The sequence below is a fragment of the Falco peregrinus genome, chromosome W (genome assembly GCF_023634155.1).
Source record: "Falco peregrinus isolate bFalPer1 chromosome W, bFalPer1.pri, whole genome shotgun sequence".
NCBI lineage: Eukaryota > Metazoa > Chordata > Aves > Falconiformes > Falconidae > Falco > Falco peregrinus.
Window position 1 is genome coordinate 24672795 of NC_073743.1, and position 25857 is coordinate 24698651.

The window sequence follows — 25857 nt, forward strand, 5'->3', positions numbered from 1 at the left end:
TTTGTGGATGACACCAAACTCAGGGGCTGCAGTTGATATGCCCAAGGGTAAAGCTGCCTTTTAGAGGGATCTAGGCAGACTGGAGGAATGGACTAACAACCACCTCATCAATTTTAACAAGGACAACTGCTAAGTCCTGCACCTGGGAAGAGCCCCTTGCAGTGATACAGGCTAGGGACTGAGTGACTGGCTGGGGAGCAGCTCTGCTGAAGAGACCTGAAAAACAGCAAGCCAAACATGGGTTAGCAGTATGCCCTGGCAGTGATTATGGCTAACAGTATTCTGGTCTGTATCAAGGAGTGTAGCCAGTAGACTCAGGGAAGTGATTATCTCCCTCTACTCAGCACTTGTTAGACTGCATCCAGCTCCCCATGAAAAATTAGTTATTTAAAAGTCAGGAAATACCAAGTGCTGAAGACAATGGGTTAGCATTTTGCCATTTATTTCCTTCTGCCAAACTCTGAAAAAATCTTTTGTATAAATAAAACAATGAAAAAATGTTATTTTCAATTCTATACCATTACAGTCAACATAATGCATCTAAAATGTGTCCACAATATATCAGGTACACATTTTTAGGAGAAGGAAAAAAACATTTCTAGGCTTGTTAAAAGGATAATGGTCCTGTATTTTTATTAATAGGTTTGCAAAACAAAATCTAATCGATTACAGTATTTACATGTTATTTGAAAAATAGTGATAAAAGCATGTCAATTGTTTCTTTTTTTCATTTTTGGTAACTATTACAAACACTCAATCCAGGTATGAAACTTTTTAAAGTCATTTGAAATGAGGCCAATTAAAAAACAAATACAGGCACAAAATTTACACTTTTCCCTCCATTGTGTTTTCTACATGATGCTCCCTCCCTCCTCCAAAAAAAAAAGCAACCCTTCCCAAACAAAGCTAAAAAAATCCTGCAAACCCACAACTGCTAGATCTTTAAAAGCAAAATACCATGCTTCAAGTAGCACTAATTCAAATAATGCAATTTTTGCCATCAATTTTATTTGAAGCTGTCTAGAGCAATATTTCCTCAGCAGCTTCTTCATCCCTCCCCAACAAACAAAAGTAACCCCAAGACAAAGACACATGCATTTCTAGAACTAGTTTTTAGTCAAGTATTTCCTACTTATTGGAAATAAGTTCTACATACCATGAGCACCAGATCCTGTATTCCTTATTCAAGGAAGATTGCTGTTGAGTTGAGTAGGATTTCCAAAGTGCAGGATCAGCCACAAGATATGTAGATTCTTATTCATTCTATACTGCTCCCCTCATGCTAAAAAGCTAAGGAGTAGGGGGAAAAATTAGCAACTCCCATCAACTCTCCAGACTCAATGTAGTATGTAACTATTTTACTTCTGCTCATGAAAAGATGCAAGCACTGACATCATTCCCTCCCACTATACCAAGACAAAAAAAAGCACACCCACCCCACAGAGTGGGGGGTGGGAAGAGACAACGATACCAATCTTGACAGAAAGTACTGGTGAGAGATGACTAGATGCTCATTTAAATATTGATATAATAATTATGAGGACCAATATGTTTGGCCCATAAGCAGCATAGCTGTTCTGTTAGCTTGGTTCTTGAGTTAAAAAAATACAATTTTTTAAAACACTAAACAGAAATAACAAGTTTTATATTAATGGGAATTCTTTTCCCTGTCCCCTTCCCCTTTGGAAAGTTACCACCACTCATTTTGCATGAGAAAGTTAATTGTGCCATTTTTGCAATAGTTAAAGCTGATAGGAAATAAACATATGGCAAACAAAACCACAGAGTCACATTAGATCTATCAAATACTGAAGTTATAGGTGAATACTAATGAACAGCTTACCTGGAATAAAGGATGACAATTCACAAACCATTATCTAGAAATTAAAGACTTTTTATTTATTATTAAAAAAAATCACAGTATTTTAAGAAATTAAATCCACAGTGGGATTTTAAGCACAATTTGTTTTCCTTTAAAACTTTGTTGCTTCCTCCTTTCACCACCTTGCCCAGCAGTCTCTCAACTTTAAGCATAATGACAACAGGCAGTACTAATAAATGCAGAGATGTCCCTTTGTTAATTTTGAGGTATTAGGAAACAGGTGGCTGTTTTAAGCAAAGCAGTTTATCTTTTTTTTTTTAGATAAACAAAGTTGTGTTCAGTCTGGAAAGTAATCATGTATTGAAACTAGAAAAACACACAAAAATTTTTGTGTTGAAATGTTACACCACCATCCCCAACCATGCTCATTACACTTCTGTTTCCAAACAATGCAAGTCTCCACTGCAAAGCACATTGTGTAATGTAGAGACACAGGGAGTTGTTTCATTAGTCCAATATGAATGTAATTTCCCATTGTCAAGATCCAGAAGAAGAGATGCAGTGATGTAATGGAACCACTTATTCCATCATGTAAATAATATACACACACTCACATAGGTACCAGTGCTTTGAAAATAGATCATTCATTCCTAAAAGCAGCTTTATTTCTTCCTTCTGCCCACCCCACCTGCCCATCCCTTCCAATTCACCACTGTTCAAGTAAGTTGATTAAAATAACACCAAATTTATTCATTATTGGCCTCTGAGGTCTCTTGGAGATGTTTGTCAGCAGCTACAACACTGACTGTAGTTTCACTGTTGTGGGACAAGTCCACCACCATTTTCTCAGTGCTTTCCTTTTCTTCTATTGTCAGTGTATTAACAGTCTTTTCTGTGTTCTCCTTCAGTTTGCTGTCCTCTCTGGTCCCTTCCTTACTTACATTCAGAGCCCTGAAAATCCAAGCAGCAGAAAATGGAAATCTTTACAATCCAAACATGCTTTGGATACAAGGAAGAGTACTTCTCCCAAGCAGTTAACACCAATAAATCTTATTAAATAGAAGTACTTCAAATGTTGCAAGTTTTAAACAGACGAGAAATAATACTTTCTCCTACCCTTTATCCCTCCACAGCCTAGCTACAATATTACATTCAAATGTCTTTCACATGCCAGTAATCCTGGCTGAGATCTCCTCTTGGAAGAAACTCTAGTCAGCAGAGACATCCGTTCTATTGAACAGATCTTTGTCAAGAGAAGGAAAATTAATGTTCCAGAGATGCCTATTATTTCACAGTAGACTGATTTATGAGCATGAGAAAAGATCTTTACTATTAACTTCACTGTATGCTTTTTGGGGAAAGAGAACACTTATTGAGGTTTTCCTTCACTTGAAGCCCTTAACACTTCTCTGTACATAATTCTTTGCACTGGAACCTCAAGTTTAGTTGCAAGCATGCTAAAGAGAAATAATAAGGAAAAGAAAAAGCCAAAAGAAACCCAGATTCCATATAATTTGCTGTCATTTCCATGTTGCTCTTCTGGCAAGAAAACATCAATAAGACTCAAGTAATGTTAATTTTAGACCAACCAACTGGTATTCACCTCAAAATGAAGTTTAAGCTTTAGGATCATAAAGAACATTTATGTAACTAATTTGGATTTGATAACACTAGATTTTAACTCCCAGAGGCAATTTCTGGGATGATCTGTATTCCAGAAACCCTTGGCCATCTGTAGATAAGTTTCCTTCAGTTTGAGGTCTGATCTAGACCTGAAACTGGAATCATGTTTGGACATACAGAGATATTCAGGTAAAGGTTTAAAAACAGCTATCTTGGATTTCTGGGTTCCTAGGTCAAACAGGAAAGACAGAAACATCTTAGCTGAGTAAATACATCTGATAATTGCATCCAACAATGTTTGTTAGACAGAATTCTTCCCTTGTTAGAATAATTTGTCATATCCCTGTGTTTGCTTTCATTACAGGTTGTTTTGTGGGGTGTTTTTTTTGGGGGGGGGAGGGGGGGAATGGATGGGGAGATGCACAAAGATCAGCTGTTATATTTCGCTGCTATGCAAAGGAGTCTACAAACCAACTTACATGCCATGCCTCAGGATATGTCGTTCCCACTCAGAGCCCTCTGTAAATGATCGGCCACAGAACTCACATGGAAAGCGCTTCTCTGGAGCTCCACTGTCAGGATACATCATGGACTCTGGGAGAGAACAAAATTATCTGCACATTCATGAGCATCAGGGCAAGAAGGGACCCTTATGATTATAATTATACTCTGATCTTCCCTGCTGCCCTTCAGGAAGAAAAAAAAAATATCCCAAAGCATTAAAAGGAAAATCTTGTGCTAAGTAGGTGTTTCTGAAATTTGTCCTCCCTATCCTAAAAAAAATAAAAAAGTCATAGAATGGTTTTGGATGGAAGGGTGGATAATCTAGTTCCAACCCCCCTCCCCCCCCGCTATGGGCAGGGGCATCATCCACTAGACCATGTTGCTCAAAGCCCCATCCAGCCTGGCCTTCAATACTTCCAGGGATAGGGCATCCACAACTTCTCCAGGCAACCTGTTCCAGTACCTCACCACGCTCACAGTAAATAATTTCTTCCTTATATCTAGTCTGAATCTACCTTCTTTTAGTTTAAAACCATTACCCCTTGTCCTATCACTACAGACCCTGCTAAAATGTCTATCCCCATCTTTCTTATAAGCCCCCTTTAGATACTGAAAAGCCACTATAAGGTGTCCCTGGAGCCTTCTCTTCTCTAGGCTGAATAACCCCAACTCTCTCAGTCTGTCTTCATAGAGGAGGTGCTCCAGCCCTCTGATCATGTTCATTATCCTTCTCTGGACTCCCTCCAACAGGTCCATGTCCTCCTTATGTTGGGGGCTCTAGAACTGAAGGAGCTCATTTTACTACTGAAAAATGCAAGGTGTGAAAATTCTATAGCCACCACTATGAGAAAAGGTCAATTAACTATAATATGGAAATGGGGGTGTGGGACTTTCAAAATAACAGAGTGCTTCCCACTCAGGTATTAATACAAAACCTTTGTTGTTCATGTAGGTACCTAAAAGTGAACTCAGGTTCTCTGAAGTGACCAAGATTCCAAGAAGCTACAGAGCCATTCTGAAAAGTCACAACATGCTGCATCTGAAAAATCCCATCCCTCATCTTAAGTCTGTTATATTTGCAGAGATGTTTTATTGCTCCCTGTATTTGAACAAGTAGAGAGATTGCAGGGTTTTACATTAAAACCAGCACTGAGAGTTTAGTGTGGAAATAGCTTGAAAGCAAAACCAAAAGGGAACACTGAGTCAATATATGATTTTGAAATCAGTGGTGCAAATCTTAGGAAATGAACACTGGGTATACTTGGCATCTGAAACTCATAAGAGATTGTCATCCCTTCAACATGAAGTCTTATGAATAAGAGAGTATCACTGAAAGGATGGTATCTTAACTGCACAGGTGTTTCATCTGATCCTAATTTATACAAAACATTTACAGCCTCATTTGCAGAGATGTCAAGCACTTAGCTTTACATCCAAAGTTACTGACAGCTAAGGGAACAGCATTTCTGAAAGCCAATCTCAATGTCAAAAGAGCCAGTTTTAACAAAAGAAGAAACATTTTCTAATAAATATCAGCACATAAGCCTTTAAAAATAATTCCATGGACCATCTCACTTCATTCTTTTCACTAGAAAGGAGACAGCATATACTCAGAGCATTAATTTCATAGCAGGAATTACCTTAATTAAGAAGTCAACAGAATGTCTTTCTTACTCCTCCCAAATTACATCATGAAAGAAAAGGGATTTTACTTCATTTCAGTTCTTATATCTGCTCACTTGGTTTCTTCACTCTCAAGTTTACTCCATTAGAGATCAGCCTATAAACTCAGAACCACCCATGTGCTCACTTTTCTTCTCTATGTTAGGTATAGCCATATATAAAGATATAATACCTTCCATCTAGAAGAAAAAAAGCTTATTTCATATTTCTTGGTATCAGTGATTTACTACATGGTTAAACAACAACAAAGCAAGGCTCCCTTCTGATATGAACAACAGAAAGAAAGTGGGTACAATGGGCTCCATTTACATCTAGATCTGACTCCTACAGTTAATATCATATACACAGTCCAAATTTATAAAATAACACCAAAACACATTACCCCTATACCATGACTAATCCAACACCTACAGAGAATAGATTTTCAGAGCCAACAGCTCCTCTTCAGTAAAAGAACAAAACTGTTGCAGCACAAACTGAACTAGCAAGCTGTAACAAAGCTTTACCATTAATCAGATTCTACTGTCCACACCATTTTTTTTCTGTCTTCCAAAGGCCAGACAACACTGCCCCATCTAAGTTCTTCCTTCTCCAAGCTCCCCCACCATACACCCTCCCTCTTCCACCCTCCTTAGAGCTATTTAACCACTTAGCAAGAACAAGCTACAGCTGCTCATCATCCATGTCAATCAACCCACTGCCTTCGAAGCAAGGCCACAGCTGCATATTATCAATGTTAATCAACCTACTGCCTTCATTCCTCTACACAAAACCAGAGTACAGTAGACAATACGAAATTTATTCTAGGACTGTGCAGACATAATAGAGCCTATTTTGCTCAAATGAACTGGGAGAATTTATAATTCACATTAACAAGCACTACCCTAATAATACTGCTGTCCCTTCTGAATATATTATATGAATATATTATATTCCCCATGAGTCCCTGATTAGTTTGGTTTCTTGGACTGTGAATTCAGATTGCCTCCCAGAAAGAGCAATCAGGCTGTGCACTTACCTGGGGTCTACAAAAGAGAGGTAACGTATTGCATACACACCTGACTTGCATTTCATTTTCCCACATTACACACACAAGCACACATGCACACTTTATTTTCATGTACTGAAGAAAAAAAAACAGAGAAAAAGATTCAAGTTTCTTTTAAAAGTGAGATATAAAGGTCAATAGACACAAACAGTCCATCTGGGATACAACTTCTCGCAAGAACAGCTACTCTTTCCCTAGAGTATCTCAGAAGAATATCCATTTCCATGCTCATCTTCTTTTTCTAGGTCCAAATATTTTCTTTTGTCCTTTACCAGAAACCAATCTTTCCTTTCCTTTTTGAACTGGTTTTGGCTGGAATAAAGTTTTCTTCATAGTAGCTCGTATGGTGCTGTATTTTGGATCTGTAACCAAAACAGTGTTGATAACACAGGGATGTTTTAGTTATTGCTGAGCAGTGCTTACACAGCATTAAGGTCTTCTCTGCTTCTTGGACTGCCCCACCAATAAGCAGGCTGGGGGTGCGCAAGAAGTTGGGAGGGGACACAGCTGGGACAGCTGACCCCAGCTGACCAAAGGGATATTCCTCCAGGTAGAGTATGACCTGTTAGACAATACACCTTTAAGCCTGATCATCCACTCAATTTTTCATCCAGTTAGCCCATCCACCTGGACCATAACATCCCAACATGGATACAAAGATGTTATGGGAGACAATATAAAAAGCCTTCCTAAAGTCAAGGTATACAACATCCATTGCTCTCTCATGCATAGACCTATACCTTCCACAATAAAATTACATTGGGTTGGTCAAGTATGGATGACTATTCTGATTCACCTTTTCCTTCATGTGATCAAGAACAGCTTCCTAGAGGACTTGCTTGTGGATAACTGGCTAGCGGAAAAGGGTCACATAGACATAGTCCAGCTGGCTGGACAAAAATGCACATCGCTCTCAGCTTATCTGAAGTAATGCAAAATACACTGTCTTTGGCTGTCCTTGTTACACAATAACAGGAAGATTGCGGTGGGAAAAGAATGTTGCAGGTGGGAACAGATAACTACAGAAGAGAAACTAGGGGCGGGCTTGGTATTTAGGACACTAACCAATAATGAGCTTAACTTTTGTAATATGTATGAGCTAATTATAAGAAGGCATAAAAGGTGACTGTAAGGGACAATAAACGAAGTCTGCTGATCACTCATATTGAGTGACTGTGTCTTCCCTCCGTCGCGACAAATGGCGCCCGAACAGGGACCCTAGAGAGGGCTGAACCTGCGAGCCACAGTTCGACAGAGATTCGGGTACTGGTCCTGAAAGCAGCGCAGGAGGCGGAAGGGCACAGTCCCCGCGCCCGGGAGCACCTACAGAGGGTCCCGCCGGCCACGCGTCGCCGAAGTCTTGCAAAGGCTGCAACAGCGCTGACGAAGGTATGGGGAGACAAGCGACGTACGATTCGCTCATATGCTTTTTAGAAAAGTGGAGCGTTCGGGACATAGATTGTAAAAAGGAATTACTCGGGTTATTAGCGTATGGCATAGCGTCCGGGACCCCTGCGGCAGCGGCGAGCGGCAGCGCAGCCCGGCCCGGCAGGCCCCTTCCTGGCCGCGGTTTCTCTCCAAGGCGGCACCCCCCCCCCTCCGATCGGCGCCATGGCGATGCAAGCGGCCAAGCGAGCTGACATCTGGCTGCCCCCAGAGGTCAATCGGGTCCTTTATATTCGGAACCTGCCGTATAAAATCACAGCGGAGGAAATGTATGATATTTTTGGGAAATACGGACCTATTCGACACATCAGAGTTGGAGACACTCCTGAAACAAGAGGAACAGCTTAAGCTTCTCAAGGAAAAATACGGAATTGATTACAAACCCACCAAAAAAAAAAAAGGTGCTTCAGATGTTCCCTACAAGAAATGGGTTTCTGCCTTGACCTAGCAAACATCTCTGTGCTTAAAGAGAAGCCTTTTTGCCTTGATGGAGATAATTTATGCTGTATTCTGTATTTATGCTGTATTCTGAATGTGGAAATTGGTTGGGACTAGGAGGCTGGCTTAAAGGCATTTTGCAAACGGGATTATTATTTTTGATCATTATTGTAATAATAGTTTTTTGATCAAAACCAGCCAACATTATTTGTAAGCATTAGGCATATCTGAAGAGAATGCTTTTATTTGAATCAGCAGTTAAGGTGTAGTTTAGTCTGAGGCTGTGGTTTTATCTGCTTCTGGTGAATTTTTGAAGTGATGAAATCAGAGATACAAGGTATACTAAGAGTTATGAGGTAATAAGGTAATAATCTAAGTAAGGGTGCTGTCTTTTATATCTACAAGTGCAACATGCTTTTATGTAGCAGAGAGAAACTTTAACAATACTGTTGCTTGAGCGAGATGTGCATGTGACAACTTGGGAAAAGGGATATCACAACTGGAGTGCAACAGTGTTTCTACGTCTGGCAGAGTGTAATCTTTCAAGACCTGAGTTTAGACAGTCTAAAATAAATTGTTAGTATTCAGAAAACCCATCTTAAGCCTCTTTTGCTTACATAGTGTTATGGAAGTCAACTGCTATTGTAGAGAATTAATGATTTTTTAATACATATTAAAAAATGCTACTATTTTAACTTGAGGCAGTTGAGTGAGAAATACTCACGTGTAGCATTTGAGGGAATGTCAGCATAAATCGCACTTACAGTAAGACTGCATTTTTAATTACTGTACTCGTTAAGATTCGATGATGCCATAAGGCTAAGGCCTTTTATCACAGACCGGTTCTGAACTAAAAGGTGTGTGCACATGTAGATATGCACATTTGTGTTATTTTCCTTAATTGGCTACAAAATAATATAATTAGGTTGGGGACTAGATCTTGGGAATTTGTCTATTATACTATTGTTTGTTAAGGAACGCGCATAACATACAGCACCCATGTAGGCTTGGCTTGTGGCATAGTTGTCAAATTTAGCATAGACATTCAGACAGATAAGCAACGTACTCTTCTTGTGTGTATCACCTACAAGCCATTATGGCTTAGTGTGTAAATCTGTATGTAACTATTGAAAAATCCCCTTATGAATGTATATAGCTTAGAACTAATTTTTCCCCTTTGTTAATTCTTTGATATCAATGAGGTATTCTTCAGAAAATGTATGGACTGGTTGGTTGCATAAGGGCAGTTGTTATTTGGACAGAAAATTGTTAATGGTCAGGGATTTTCCACTTAAATATTTACAAATATTCCTAGTCAAACATCAGTTTGGTTTCTTTTTGGGTTTTGAGCTTGCATTAGTCCATGTTCAGAACTTTAAAATTACCTTTGAATTTTTTAAACTTTTTATATCACTGGAACAGAAAGAGCATCTAAATTAAAGCTTCAAGCTAACTTTATTTTTCAAGTATTTAAGGAATTATACTTCTGAACCGAGATTTTATAAGTTGGCTGTGTATTTTCCTGTGTTAAAACGCTGTTATTGAAAATGGTCAACCAAGCCTATGTCGCCCAAAATAAAAACAGGGGAATTGTGGATAACTGACTAGCTGAAAAGGGTTGCATAGACATAGTCCAGCTGGCTGGACAAAAATGCACATCGCTCTCAGCTTATCTGAAGTAAAGCAAAATACACTGTCTTTGGCTGTCCTTGTTACACAATAACAGGAAGATTTCGGTGGGAAAAGAATGTTGCAGGTGGGAACAGATAACTACAGAAGAGAAACTAGGGGCGGGCTTGGTATTTAGGCAACTAACCAATAATGAGCTTAACTTTTGTAATATGTATGAGCTAATTATAAGAAGGCATAAAAGGTGACTGTAAGGGACAATAAACGAAGTCTGCTGATCACACATATTGAGTGACTGTGTCTTCCCTCCGTCGCGACACTTGCTCTGTGATTTTTTTTTCCCCAGGGCCCAAAGTGAGGCTGTCTGGCCTATAGCTTCCCCAGATCCCCTTTCCTGCCCTTTATGAAGATGGGTGCAACATTTGCCTTTCTCTAGTCACCAGGGATCTTCCCTGATCTCCACAACCTTTCAAAGATGATAGGGAGTGGGCTTGTAAGAATATCAGCCGATTTTCTTAGCGCCCTGAGATGCAACTTGTCCCATGGACTTGTATGGGTTGCATTCAAGAGATTCCTGAAATGGTCTTTCACCACTATTGGTAGTTCCTCTACTTCTTGAATCCTGTCTCTAGGCACAGGGGCCTGGGAGGACTTGTGGCGGAAGACCAAGGCAAAGAGGGCATTGAGTACTTCAGTATTATCTGCACCCCCTGTCACTAAATCACCTGCCCCAATCAGGAGTGGGTCCACATTTTCCTTGTATGGTCTTTTATTGGTGACCTGGTGGTAGAAGCAATTCTTGTTGCCCTTTTTATAACTTGCCAGCTTCAACTCGAGTTGGACTTTGGGTTTCCTAACATCATCCCTTCGTGCCTAGGCAATGCTTTTATAACCCTCGTTTATAGCCTGTCCTCGCTTCCACATCCTGTATACATTCTTTTTGCACTGCAGCTCAGTCATGTGTCCCTTGTGTAGTCAAGCTCATCTCCTGATATATCTACTCATTTTGCTGAGTATTGGGATGGACCATTCTCATGCTTTGGAGGAGGTTATTCTAAAATATCTCCCAGCTTGCTTGAGCTCCTTTGCCCTTCAACACTGACTCACGTGACCTTCAGTGCTGACTCCCAAACAATTCCACCTACCAACTTCCTTAATAAGCTGAAGTATGCTCTCTTGAAGTCCATATTTTTGAATTGGAAGCAGCTTCTGAATATCAATTAGAAGATGATGCTAACATGTGACACTGCACCCAAGCCACGTAGCCATGTCTTCAGCACCTGTGTCAGTTGGACACTTGAAGACCAGGTGCAAGATACCATTTTGCAAAAGATAAAGTCAGTAGAACTTGGACTTTTGTAGATGGCATAAGGACTTTCTGTATTTTTATCTGCTCTAGTAAAAAAAATATTAAAAATTAGAACTGATATTACCTGAAAAGGAGAAAAATTAACAACTGTCACTTCTAAAGGGAAGCTGGGAAAGAACAGCGGTGAAATACAATTTGGGAAATAAGCATGATTTTTAGACCACTCATTTGAACAGTCAAATACAGATTTTTCAGCCAATCACAGATATTACAGAAGACTGCAGGTGAAAAAATAAAATCAAATAAAAATTGCTAAAACATTATACCTAGCTTAATTACTGATCACACAAAGCACAGTTATGTCTGTTTCTCCCTGCAAATTTTAATCTCCAACCTAGAAGGTGGTATTCTTACATTTTCATAATAAGTGTCAAGAATCTCAAGTATCCTGAAGCCAATTTAAATGATGATCTTAGTTTTATTTTTTTTCTCCCATAGTAGAGTTTATAGGGATTTATGAGGCTCAGCTGATAGTACCTTCTTTTTCTCTGTCTGGATACCATGGTTTCCAGGGTCATTTCAGCACCTGCGCTTGTGTGTAGTGCTGATGCAAGCCTCACAAAGACAGCATGACTCTTCATCCATTTCTAGCTGTTGGTCTACACAAAACATTAATGTCTGCTACAGCTGCAAATTAGAGGAAGCTGGTCCTTTAGTCAAAGCATTAGACTCATTCTTTCAGCTCTGAAGCTCTTAGGGTCACATCCCCCGCTGAACAGACACTTGAACAAACTTCTGCATGAGGGTGCAGCGCTAATAATGTCAAACTTTGGAACATGTGTGAAATCAACATCCCTCCTGCTCCTCTCCTGATTTCCTTTAGGGCTGCTAACAAAGATCTCGTGGAGGATGTTTTTCAATAAAAGTTGTTTCCTATCTAACTCTCTTCCTCATTAAATAAAGATATCACCAGTCACAAAGTGAAGTGTTAATGGCCCCTTCATGTTTTGTAAACTGCTTGTGAATCTAGCAATCTTTACCTTTTACAGGTTTGAGAATACCTAGGGAGACATGTTTTCTTTTGTGAATAACTCTTGAATGAACTTGAAATGAGTTTTCAATTGAAAACTGAAATTTCAGAAGGAAAAAGGTAAACATGGCAGCTTGCTTTTAGTTATAAGTACATAGAAACTTGGCAGCCTGCAGTCAGCATCAGGAGGTTGGATGACCCCTGGAACCTGATGATTAGGCATGACGAGGCTCACTGCAGTTATTAGTTCAAATCAAGCTCCTTTTACTGTTGAACAAGAATTGCAAACATACTGCATTCCATTGATGAAGTCATGCACTATAGGGCAGATGACTGTGAGAAAACATGGAGTATTCCAGTCAGGACCAGATATTTGCACTAAAATTATTTTAATATTAAAGGCAAAAAAAACCCCAAACAAACACAAAAACACACAACAACCCTCAGAGTCCAATTCACCAAGAACTACCTTTCTTTATCCCTACTCAGCTAACCATCTGAACAATAAACACATGAATAAGACTTAACTGAACCCAGTGGGATTATTCATAGATGTGAATTTAGGCACAAATGTAAAGTACACAGTTGGAACGGTGATTTGGAGGTAAGGAATGGGACTACCCTGGCTTCAGAGTTGCCAACCAAAGTGATGGCAAAAGGGTCAGCTCCCACAAAGAGGAGGGAAGGAATGCTTTGTAAGCACTGGGCAGACAATAGCCCCAGAATAAACTTGGCCACTGAACTATATCCCTCATGGCTATAATGTGGAGCAGCAAAGCTGAACATGGGTTACCAACACAGAATAATCTGACAGCCCACTAAAATACTCCACTTACTTAGTATTTTTCTAAGCCCTCATAGATGTTATCTGCACAGTCACAGATGTTACCAGTATTTTCTCATAACATTTTTTTTTGGAGCATGATTTGGTTTTCTTAAACAGAAATCTTGTCATAAGCATTAGAAACACAAAATTCCTTGAGGAATGTGTCTTGACAAAAGCTCCATTTTGCCCATACTGACAAGCTTCCATGACTTAAGGAATCTGCTGTTGAGTCAACAGTTGGTCTTGCTTGATAAAACTGGCAGTGTCCATTACAGTATCCAGCATAAAAGAGAAAGCAACTATACTAACCTCTGCCTTCAGTCTTGTGGCTTAACTCTTTTTCTTCCTCATCGCTGCTGGAGCTCTCTGTTTTCCCCTTCATTTGTTCCAGCTGATCCAAATTAACCCGTCCAACCAGCTCAAAATTACGACTCACCTTAAAAGAAATGGTTTTGTCAACAATAACCGCCACCATCAACTACTGAAAAAAACAACCCACCAACAAACCTATAGGCTGAAATGGGAAATTTATCAGGCACCTAGTCAAATTAATACTCGTTTCCTCTCAAACACAATTACATTCACTGTTAATGATTCTTCTTTCCTTTTTTATACTAAATTTCTCCATTTTGCTTCTCAAAATGATGTTATTTGAGAAGCTTCCCTCATTTTGAGGTGCCTCTATGATAACATACTTAAGAAAGGGTAAAACACTGCATGGCAGTGTGAGGCATAAGGAAAAAAAAGTGTGAGAAGCAACCCTGCAGACACCAAGGCCAGAGAAGAAGGAATGGGAGGAGGTGCTCTAGGCACAAGAGCATAGATTCTCCTGCAGCTCGTGGAGAAGACCACACCGGAGCAGGTGGATATTCCCCGAAGGAACTGCGGCCCATGGAGAGTCCATGCAGAAGCAGGTTCTCCTGACAGGAACTGCAACCTCTGGAAAGGACCCATGCTCGAGCAGTTTGTGAAGGATTGTGCGCCCTGCGGTAGGGACCCTACACTGGAGCTGAGGAAAAGTGTGAGGAGGAAGGAACGGCAGAGAGGAACTGTTACGAAATGACTGCAACCTCCATTCCCCATATCCCCTGTGCCATTCTGTGCCATTTAGGGTGGGGGGAGAAGGCAGAGGAGTTGGGAAGGAAGGAGTGAAACTGAGCTTGGGAAAAATAGCCACGGGGGTGGGGTGGGGTGGGGTGTGTGTGTGTGTTTAAGGGGTTTTTGTCTTTGTTTGTCACCATCCAACTCTATTTTAATTGTCTATAAATTAACTTAATTTTTCCCAAGTCAAGTCTGTTTTGCCCCAACAGTAATTGGTAAGTGATCTCCCTGTCTTTATCTTGACCTTTTTCTGAGCTTTTTCATCATATTTTCTCCCCGTACTGGTTTTGGCTGGGACAGGATTAATTTTCTTCATAGTAGCTTGTATGGGGCTATGTTTTGGATTTCTGCTGAAAACAGTGTTATTAATACAGAGATGTTTTAGCTATTGCTGAGCAGTGCTTACACAGCGTCAAGGCCTTTTCTGCTTCTCATGCTGCCCCACCAGCGAGTAGGCTGGGGTGCACAAGAAGTCAGGAGGGGACACAGGCAGGACAGCTGGCCCCACAACTGACCAAAGGGATATTCCAGACCATACGATGTTGTGCTCAGCAATAAAAGCTTTGGGAAGAAGAAGGAAGGGGGGGACGTTTGGAGTGATGGCGATTGTCTTCCCAAGTAACCGTTATGTGAGGTGGAGCCCTGCTTTCCTGGAGATGGCTGAACACCTGCCTGCCCATGGGAAGTGGTGAATAAATTCCTTGTTTTGCTTTGCTTGCGCGCGCGGCTTTTGCTTTTCCTATTAAGCCACCTTTATCTCAACCCACGAGTTTTCTCACTTTTACCCTTCTGATTCTCCCCCCCATCCCACTGGAAGGGGGAGTGAGCGAGCAGCTGCGTGGAGTTTAGCTGCCCACTGGGGTTAATCCACAACGCCTTCTTCCTGTCCTGTTTGAGGAGGGGGAGTTGAGAGAGTGACTGGGTGGGCTTCTCCCTGCCAGCCAAGATCAACCCACCACACAGTAGCATATCAGCAAATAGGAAGCTACCCTAAATACAGCAGTGTGTTAGTATCATGTTCCTAGAAGTGACAGCTGTGTTGAGGTGCTCTGACTTAACAAGTTACATATTCAGATTTAAGCAAAGGCAGCCACATGCATGGCACTTACTGTGACTCAGCTCATGCACAGAAACTCTTTATGATGCAGTAAGCCAATCGTGCACCTAAGCCCAGAGAGTGGGCACAAATTAGCCAGATAATATTTAGAAAATATTAAAGAAAGACAGGGAGAAAATTATCGTTACTACTGGGAGTAGTCACTTCAGGTTTTTTATTGGAGAGAAGGAAGACCCAATGTGGTGGTTTGACCCTGGCTGAATGCCAGGTACCCACCAAAGCCGCTCTATCACTCCCCTCCTCAACCAGATAGGGGAGAGAAAATATAATGAAAGGCTCATGGGTCGAGATAAGGACAGGGAGATCACTCAGCAATTACCATCACAGGCAAAACAGACTCAACTTGGGGGAATTAAGTTGAATTTATTACCATTCAAATCAGAAAAAACCCCCACCTTCCCCCCACCCCTCCCTACTTCCCGGGCTTAACTCAATTCCCAATTTCTCTACCTCCTCCCCCCGAGCGGCACAGGGGAATGGGGGTTACAGTCAGTTCATCACACGTCTCTGCTGCTCCTTCCTCCTCACACTCTTCCCCTTCTCCAGCATGGGGTCCCTCCCACGGGAGACAGTTCTCCATGAACTTCTCCAACGTGAGTCCTTCCCGTGGGCTGCAGTTCATCACACGCTGCTCCAGCATGGGTCCCTTCCAGGGGGTGTAGCCCTTCAGGAATGGACTGCTCCAGGGTGGGTCCCCCGTGGGGTCACAAGTCCTGCCAGCAAAGCTGCTCCAGCCTGGGCTCCTCTCTCCACAGGTCCTGCCAAGAGCCTGCTCCAGCGCAGGTTCTCCGCGGAGTCACAGCCTCCTTCAGGCATCCCCCTGCTCTGGCCTGGGGCCCTCCACAGGCTGCAGGTGGATATCTGCTCCACCATGGACCTCCATGGGCTGCAGGGGCACAGCCTGCCTCACCATGGTCTTCACCACAGGCTGCAAGGGAATCTCTGCTCCAGCACCTGGAGCACCTCCTCCCCCTCCTTCTTCCCTGACCTTGGTGTCTGCAGAGTTGTTGCTCTCACATAGTCTCACTCCTCTCTCCTGCTGGTGCAGAATTCCCACCACCACCACCACCTTCTTAATATGCTATCACAGTGGCGCTACCACCATTGCTGATTAGCTTGGCCATGGCCAGCGGCAGGTCCGTCTTGGAGCTGGCTGGCATTGGCTCCATTGGACATGAGGGAAGCTTTTTGGCATCTTCTCACAGAAGCCACCCCTGTAGTCCCCCCGCTACTGAAACCTTGCCATGCAAACCTACTACACTCAAGTAGAGGGAAAATCTTCCCAGCCTGATGCACTCAGTCAGAGGGGTGGGGAATAGTGCTTCTTGGATCTCCTAGGACCCTTGCTGTGGTCACTGGGAGATGTGCAACATTTCAGATACCAGTTAAACTGTAGAAAGATTCTCAAGTAGCAATAAGGATCAATAAAGGAAGACAAGGATACCAAGCCAACATAAGTTCACAGTGTTCATTTAAAAAACGCATTCAGTTTTGCTGGTGCTCTTGACACTCATTTTGTCATATTTTTTTTATTTTGGGGGGGAGGAGGGGGGGCAAAATGTTGTTCAGTCAACAAAGTGTGAACAAGTTTTTAGTGACAGTCAGGCAGCTCAGGTCCTGATACCTGGATTCAATGAGTTCTGTCTCCACAAACTAACAAAAAACCCCACTCTATAAACATGCCTCAGTTCTAGAATTTTGCTACTCTCACAGCAACACAGCTAAGAACCACAGAAATCCAAAGCAGACAGAAAGCCTGTGGAAAGCTTGACTTCTCCAAGTATGGATCAGGTCTGTACTCAGAAGGTTCCACACAAACACCAAAGCAGCCTTAACTTAAGCAGTAAGTTCTATCTTTCCCTCGTTAAACGTAAACTGGAATGTACTGACTTGTGTTTTTAAAATATGCATGGCATGTCACTTTGCCTAAGTTGCCAGATCAAGCTTACACTTTGGAAGCTCCTGTGAGTGTCTGAATCACATAGCCTTAATGTTGTTTCTTAACTTAAAAAAATAGCTCACAATATACAAATGCTTTTTTCCAGATAATCATACTCTACATTCAATAGTCAGTGAATTCTGGTCAATCTCAACAGCTTTAGAAACCCACAATCTTGAATTTCTAAAAGAATTCAGAACTTGAGAGAAACTGAAGCCCAGCACAGGCGCCTTCTCCAAATTTTGGAAAAAAAATGCAAGTTGGCTATTCAGAGTGGACATGCAAATAAAGTAGATATAGCATTTGCAAGAAGTAGATTGTTACAAATTAAATCCCTTTGGATGTTACCTTGTGCTCATCTCGAAGATGAGTGCCCAGCTCCTCTGTGTGTTTGGTCTCATAGTAGCAGAGTTGACATTTGTAAGGTTTAAGTTCATTGTGTTTCTCTATGTGTTGCTGCAAACTCTCATCACTGGAGCAGGTAAAGGTACACTTATCACAGCGGAAAACAACTCCCTGCAAGTATTTTGACAGTTTGGAACGGCAAACTTCAATGGGAACAACCCGCTCTTCTGTGGGGAGAGGGGAATGTTTATTAAGTTTTAAGAAATAAAAACCATCAGGCAATGTGTCAACAGCTTGTAACATACCAGCCACGCAAGAAACAGGGTCTGCTATTTGTGTATGCAATCCATCTGCCGAGCTAAAACTGGACCAACAAAGAAATACAAGAAAATTCCCTTTCTATACAGAGAGAGTTAATCCTACATGACTACAAATGCAGGTGTCCTTGCAAACGTAACCACTCATTGGTGAACAGGATGGGAAGAAGAGATTTGGGGCAGATAAGAGCGTTGGGGCAAATTTGTGAGACAGAGTAGCAGAGCCCAGGAATATAAAAACAGACATAAATCAGTCAGACCAAGCTCCATTCTGGCTCAATACATGACACAAGCCAGTAAAAGGTGCTAGAACTGTAATAAACAGGGAGCATGTAGGGTGATTCCAAATACATCGCCCTCCCAGCTTCTGATGATCAGAGCTGGTATTCTCACCATCACATTTAATGCTACTCAAAGTGGGAGTGAGAGGTTGCGTACAGCAGTGTCTTCTCCTGAAGTTGGTTGTGCAGCAATCAGCCAGGGGCAGAAATTTTCAATACACCCTCAGCTTTTTAATAGTTAAGATTCAAAATCCACACATACTTAATTTCATGCTTCCCACGATTCTGATTATGCTACAAGCATGTATTGAAAATGCTCTCACTGAGTTATTAAACTCTCTACTTCCTTCCTCTCATACAAAACACACACTTTTAATAGGGCAGCACAATTAATTTCAGTCTTTCTATAGAGCCGGAATCCTGATGTGTGTAACATTCATCCACTGTGGTTCTCTGAGCTGTGCATGCAAGGGGAAATCCCAAATTTGACCTTTCAGCAGAGGGTCACCAGAAGATCTTCACTACAGCTTTTGTTACTCAACTGTCCTTTTGAAGTAGAACACTGAAATGTAGTACTATTCTTCCTTATGGACTGCAGATTAAAGGAAGAGTTTGATCTTCCTCATTAACGATATCTTCAAACAAAAATATTCCCAGGCCTGATTCTTAGAGGGTAAACATGAAGGGTAGGGGACTTGTGTCCATTGACACCTCTCTCATAATTTCTATAGGGAGGCAAGAGCTACATAATTCATCCACTTGTTTATGGCCAATGCATAACCCCCACTGCTCATGAGTCTAATTTTCCACAGCCCATCTAAATATTCCACCCTCCTCAGTTTCTTCTCCTCCCTGTCCTCCCCTTTTTTTGAACAAGGAAGTTTTCCTACCTCAGAACTTTCTCTTTGTGCACTTTAAAAAGTGGAAGTTTTCCCCAAAGCTATATCTGAGTGAGACTCTGAAAACGTGTGGGTCCTCTCCAGCTAAAGAAGTTGCAAAAAAATGCTAAGTTGTGTCCATTCAGGATCAAGTGGGAAAAGGGATGGGGGTGCACATGCTCTAAGACATAACAGGAGTTAAAGCTGTCATTTTGGACACATAACAAGAATATTTTAAAAGGTATTTACAGCTCTGTGCAACTGAATTCACTGAAATAAGGTAACCTGCTTTTAAAAGTGAAAAAAAGTTCCAACTAAAAGTTTTTAAAAAAGAAACACTAAAGCATCTGAAAATGAGATTTTTCTCTAGCACATAACACATGTTTTTAAAAAACACTAAAGCAGGGGATGGTATAAAAGGTTTTATCCACCACTTTGGAGCAATGCATCATCCTAATTCATATCAGTAAAACCCATCATCTCACTGACAATCACCCACCCACACATCTGCCAAATCACAGGCAACACAACATAGACTGACTTCCCAGCCTGATCTTGGACTTGCCTTATCACCATGGACCTGCTTGGCAATCACTGGATCTGGTTCTGACCTGTGGTTTAACTTCCTGGTTTGATCTTGGATCTGTATCATCGCTGCAAATTTGCCTGATGATCTGGGCTCTTGGTAGAACCTGGCCATCATCTCTGGGTCTGTCCTGCTTGCCTTGCTCAGGTACTGTGGGGCTGGGCCCTGGCCAGCAAGGCTCCACCCCTACTGTCCATGTTATCCTCCTCTACTCCCTGGGAGCAGCTGGCACTTGCTGCTCCATGACAGTAATGACTGTAAACTTAAATGTGCATGTATTCATGTCAGTGAGCTTAATCCAAACAATTAACTTAAAAATTGCAAAGTGATTTGAATTTAAAACATCATATTTAGCAAGGTGATGCTCTAATAATCTCTGACCACTTTAATAGCTGTCTCTCATCACACCCCCACCCCCATTTTCTATATTTGGCTACTCATTTATACACTTACTGTATCTGAGCAACTGGCAAAATTGCAACAAATAGGTGAGTTCTATCCAGAAACTGTGAAACTTAGCTTTGGCTTCTGTACACAAATTTCATTAAAGTTCAGCAGTGCCCACAAAGGCTACCATGTATGCGCTGTAAAAAGATGACATGCCATGGAACAGTTTAGCAAAAGGACTAAGGGGACCTCTGCCCCACCCCCACCTCCAGCATCATCTCTGAAGAAATTTAATCACTGCCTTAGATTGAAACATTTGGGCTACTTGTAATACAGATCTGAGATTAAATAGAAAAGCAATGAATGATGCGCTAAATATTTATAGTATGTAAAGCCAAAGCAGGCATATGTTTTCCTCACAACATAGGAAAAAAAAAAAAAAAAAAAAAAAAGCATTAACACTCTAAAGCCCTTATATATGAAAGTTTACTATTCCAGAGAAACAGATGACAATTCTATGAAATGGAAGGACAAAACAATTATTTATACCAAGAAAAAATAGTAAAATAAATACTAAAAAACAAATGCCTTGAGGGTTATAAACAAGAAACCCTAACTATTGATCTTGGTGGGTTGTGTTCAGTGCTGGAAAAATATCAGGGCATTTCATGATGGGAAAATTTGCTGGCAAGGATAATAAAAACTAATTGCACTGCTTGGACTAAATGAAAGGCCAACAGCTCTGCTGGGCACGTAGCAGGAGTTCACTCTCCGTTATGGAACTTTCAAGAGCTCACAAGATTTGCCTGTTATGAAGGCCAAGAGGAACTCAAGAGCCAAATCTCTTCTCATTGTTTGCCTGTAAAGTAGCTACTGAGTTTGTAATTTCCATACTTACTCCCTGCTTCAGCCCACAAAGGATGAATTGTGCTTGACCAACCAGACTGCCTTCTATGATGAAATAATTTGCTCAGTGGATGAGAGGAGAACTGTGGACATCATCTACCTTGATTTTTAGCATGGTCTTTGACATGGTCTCCAACAACATCCTTGTTGACAAGCTGGCAAGATTTGGACTGGAAAGATGTATCACAAGCTGGGTAGAAAACTGGATAAACTGAGCCATTAACTACCACCTTTTGAGGTAAGAAAAGTCAAACTGGCAGCTAGTCATGAGTGGAGTTCCTCAGAGGTTGATTCTGGGTCTGGTACTATTCAATATCTTTATAAATGATCTGTATGACAGTATTGAATACACCCTCACCAAGCTTGCAGATGACACTAAACTGGGGGGAGAGGTAGATACACCAGAAGGAAGAGCAACCTTACAGAGACCTCGACTGGCTGGAAGACTGGGCCAACAAGAATTGATTGAGGTTTAACAAAGATAAATGTCAAGTCCTGCACCTGGAACAGAATAATCCCAAGCAGCAGTACAGGTTGGGGTCTAACTGGCTGGGGTGGAACTCTGCTGTAAAGTACTTGGGGATCCTGATGGGCAGCAAGCTGAATATGAGACAGCAGTGTGCCCTGGTAACAATGAAGGCAAACCAATCCCTAAAAGGTAGTTATAGAGAAGATGGAGGTACTCCCTTCATAAGGCTGTGTGGTGACAGGACAAAAGGCAATGGGCACAAGTTGCTTCAGGGGCAATTCCATCTGGATATAAGAAAATTCTTCACCATGAAAACAATTAGACATTGGAATAGGTTATCCAGAGAAGAAGTGGAATCTCCCTTGCTGGAAATATTCAAGACTTGGCTTGACAGGGCCCTGGATAACCTAATCTAAGGTCCTGCTTCCAACAGATGGTTGGACCAGATGATCTCCAGAAGTCCCTTCCAATGTAGACTTTTCTATGATTCTATGAATCAAAGTTAAATCACTCTGAGGAACTGACTGAGCAGAGTAGGTGACACATGACAGAAGGCTGTCAGTGGCAAACTGGCAACATCCTGCTGGCCATAACACTTAAATGTTGTAGCTTGGTAAGAATCAACTTCTGTAGCTATTCACTAAGAGGCAAATAGTCTTCATTTCAACTGCATGCTGCCAAATCAGGGACTTGAGATGCCACCATTTTGAAAGCTATAATGTAAGTTAGAGATCTAGAAGTGTTTTCTCACTTTGCTGGAGGGATAGGGATTTTTGCATAGGAGAGAAGATAAAATGGATCAAAGCCTTCAGTCTTCTGACTTTATACTGCTTCCTTTACCTGGAGAACAAGTGTGCTTAGACCACAGCTTGAGACTGTCCTTGTTTTATCAATCCAAATGGCTACAAGTAAGGAAGGCTATCTGAGACTGTGCAACATCCTTCAGTCCTGTCTGCACAGCAGCACCTTCTTTCTGTGCACATTAAACCCCATCAAAATCCTCTGCTTTAGCTGCCACAATTAGACACAACAATAGGTTTTAATCTGGATATATACACCAGAATGAAAAATTTTAAGGACGGACCTTAATTTCTTTACAGTCAGGGTGCTACATGCCTGAGAAAAATCCTTGCCCTTCCCTCAGGGGCCTATAAAACTTTAAAGGCTAAATTTTCATTTGCTTTAAAGCCTTTGATCTGTTTTACCTCCCCCAACACTTTAGTGAGTGTATAATCACATACCCTCCTATTACAGTTTTGCTTCAGCAGCACAAGGGCTCAAGGGTGCTTTGTGCAACTGAAGCCACAGCTATACAAAAGAACAGATCCGGTGTCACATATTCGCGGGTAACCACCCCTGCTTCCTAGCATTTGGTCAGAAACAGCTCTGTAAAACCAGCACAACTGCTTGAACCCATGAAGTGCTACTCCACCGTTGCATCTCGACATTCATAGCATTGTCTACTTTTGCTGGAAGCTTGCCTAACTAGGCCCAGCAAGATCTTCCTCTCTGTTTATTTGCATTTAAACTGTCAGAACTTCTCCGCTTGATCTTGGGCACAACCACATACCAGAAAACACGATCTCACAATATGGCCTAAGCCAGTATTTGGAGCCCCAGGGTTTCTGTTCCCTGCTCTCCCTCCTCCCCCTCCTCCCCCCCCCCCCCCCCCCCTTTTCTCCAGAGGAGTAATCCTGCAGCATGCCCTGAAGCTGGGCAAAATACAACACTATGATACCTTCAAGGACAAGCTTGCACCTAAGTAAAAGCACCTCTTTGAACCCTTAAACTTACTAAGACAGCTTTGTTATATGCCTTTTGGGTCTTTGAGCAGCCCTTAGCCTTTTTCTCAAATGCCCCTTCAAAATAGCATATACAGCAGAAAGAAGTTTGAATGATATATGTTTACTTCGCTGCCATTGAAAAGTGTTTTGCTACAAGGGATTATGACAGTGGTTGCAATACCAGAAGCTCTCCAAGAAAAAGATGACATGTGAAACATGCTTGCTCACCAGCAATACAGTGCTCAAAAACTCAGCCCAGCCTGCAGGCTGGTAGAGTACTATCCCAACAAACAGGTTTGAACTTTGGCTGCTGACAGACCTACAAGCATCAAGTGTGATAGCTGTGGGCAGATGTACTGAGTCTGGCTGAGACAGGATTAATTTTCTTCATAGTAGCTTGTATGGGGCTATGTTTTGGATTTCCGCTGAAAACGGTGTTATTAATACAGAGATGTTTTAGCTATTGCTGAGCAGTGCTTACACAGCGTCAAGGCCTTTCCTCACCAGCGAGTAGGCTGGGGTGCACAAGAAGTCAGGAGGGGACACAGGCAGGACAGCTGACCCCACAACTGACCAAAGGGATATTCCAGACCATACGATGTTGTGCTCAGCAATAAAAGCTTTGGGAAGAAGAAGGAAGGGGGGGACGTTTGGAGTGATGGTGATTGTCTTCCCAAGTAACCGTTATGCGAGATGGAGCCCTGCTTTCCTGGGGATGGCTGAACACCTGCCTGCCCATGGGAAGTGGTGAATGAATTCCTTGTTTTGCTTTTCTTGCGCACGCAGCTTTTATTTTCCTATTAAACCGTCTTTATCTCAACCGTCACAAGTTTTCTCACTTTTACCCTTCTGATTCTCCCCCCCATCCCACTGGAAGGGGGAGTGAGCGAGCGGCTACATGGGACTTAGCTGCCCACTGGGGTTAATCCACAACAGCAGGAATCTCAGCCCGGAGTGCCACAAAATATGTCTCTTCTGAGCTTGCCTGTAGTTAATAGAATAGGAATCCCTAATCCTGCTTTTATCTGGATTAAAAGAAAAGAAGAGAAAAAAAAGGGGGGGTGGGGGGGTGGGGGAGAGAAATAAACATTTTAATTTTTGTCTTGTTCTTAAAAATGTGTGAGGAAGATGTTATGAAGAGAGAAATTTCAAGCAAGCAGTCAAGGGTTATTTTTAAGCCTCTAGAGTTAACTGAAACCTTCCTACCACAGTGTTTATGACAGCAAGCACTTTAAAACACATACATAGCAAACAACCTTGGCCTAGATCCGAGTTGTAACTTAGTCTAACTCTTGCTAAATAGGTACTTGACGACTGTTGACCTCTTCTAGAGGAAAAGCTTAAAAAGAATTTTAAATCTGTCCCACTTCTACATTGGTAAACTTTTTATTTCACAGAAAAGTAAGATGTACTTAGGCCTGATCTAGTCAACATATCTGAGCTGACATACAGAGAACAAACTTAATGGATCAATCTGAAAGAGTGGTGTTCTGTTCAGCATTCTCTTTGTCAGATATAGATATATACAGGAACATCTTTACCTCTGTGCAGAACTATATGATCAATCATGTTACGTTTGTATTTGGTGTGATATAGGCAAAGAGGACAACGAAGGTCTTTGGGTCCTTCCTCAGGAACTGCCAAATGTCCAGCTTCCACGTGCATAGTAAAAGCAGATCTGTGAAATGGGAGGGAGACATGGAAGCAGTCAGAAGAGGTGTGTATGGAATGCTGAAGTGTCACAGCTCTATTACAGAAGCGTTGTATAAAATGGTACAGATACCACTCAGCCTTCGCTTTATAAAACCACATGGCATTTCAGCAGGACTACTCACATGGATATTACATGAGCATAAGCATTTGCAGGCTCATATCCCCAATAACCGAACACACATTCTGCACAAGATACTCTTTTGCAGTGATTGCTCTATAGTCACATTGCTATAGTTAAGATGGCAAAAGTATTTCCAACTTTTGTGCTTGTTACTTGCTTGACTTTGGCAAAGAGAGACATTTTAGCAAGTTGGGTAAAATCCTTTCAACTGTCCTAGACTTTGAAGGGTGAAAAAAATCTTATTTCTCATGGGGGGAAAAAAAAAATCCTCAACAGTCTCTCTCTTTATAAGACTAGCCCCACAACAGCTGAAATGTTCAGAGTCAATATGAAATAGACTTGCACCTACAGTAAATTTGACACCAAGCTGATTAGTTTGGATGCCTCAATTATGAGGACCTGAAAACTCAAGACTGAGAACGAAGAGTACAAATGAAGAGTACTTTTGCACAACAAATCTCATACCATTAGCTGCATACTTAAAAGATATGAGAGACATACACGCAGAGGAAATTAACTATGCACCTATCAAGCTATAAGGTCAAATACTAAAAT

The 25857-nt window shown here is 41.5% G+C and overlaps 1 protein-coding gene across 1 annotated transcript in view; it reads right to left on the reverse strand.

The window, feature by feature from the left end:
- Nucleotides 1–604: 604 nt before the first annotated feature.
- The window catches only part of LOC129783134 (zinc finger protein 462-like), a 105036-nt gene continuing 79783 nt past the window's right edge, over nucleotides 605–25857 (reverse strand). The window contains 5 exon segments of the mRNA XM_055792882.1: nucleotides 605–2773; nucleotides 3925–4039; nucleotides 13668–13794; nucleotides 17864–18087; nucleotides 25010–25146. Coding sequence (XP_055648857.1) covers nucleotides 2569–2773; nucleotides 3925–4039; nucleotides 13668–13794; nucleotides 17864–18087; nucleotides 25010–25146 — 808 coding nt within the window. The 3' untranslated portion in view covers nucleotides 605–2568.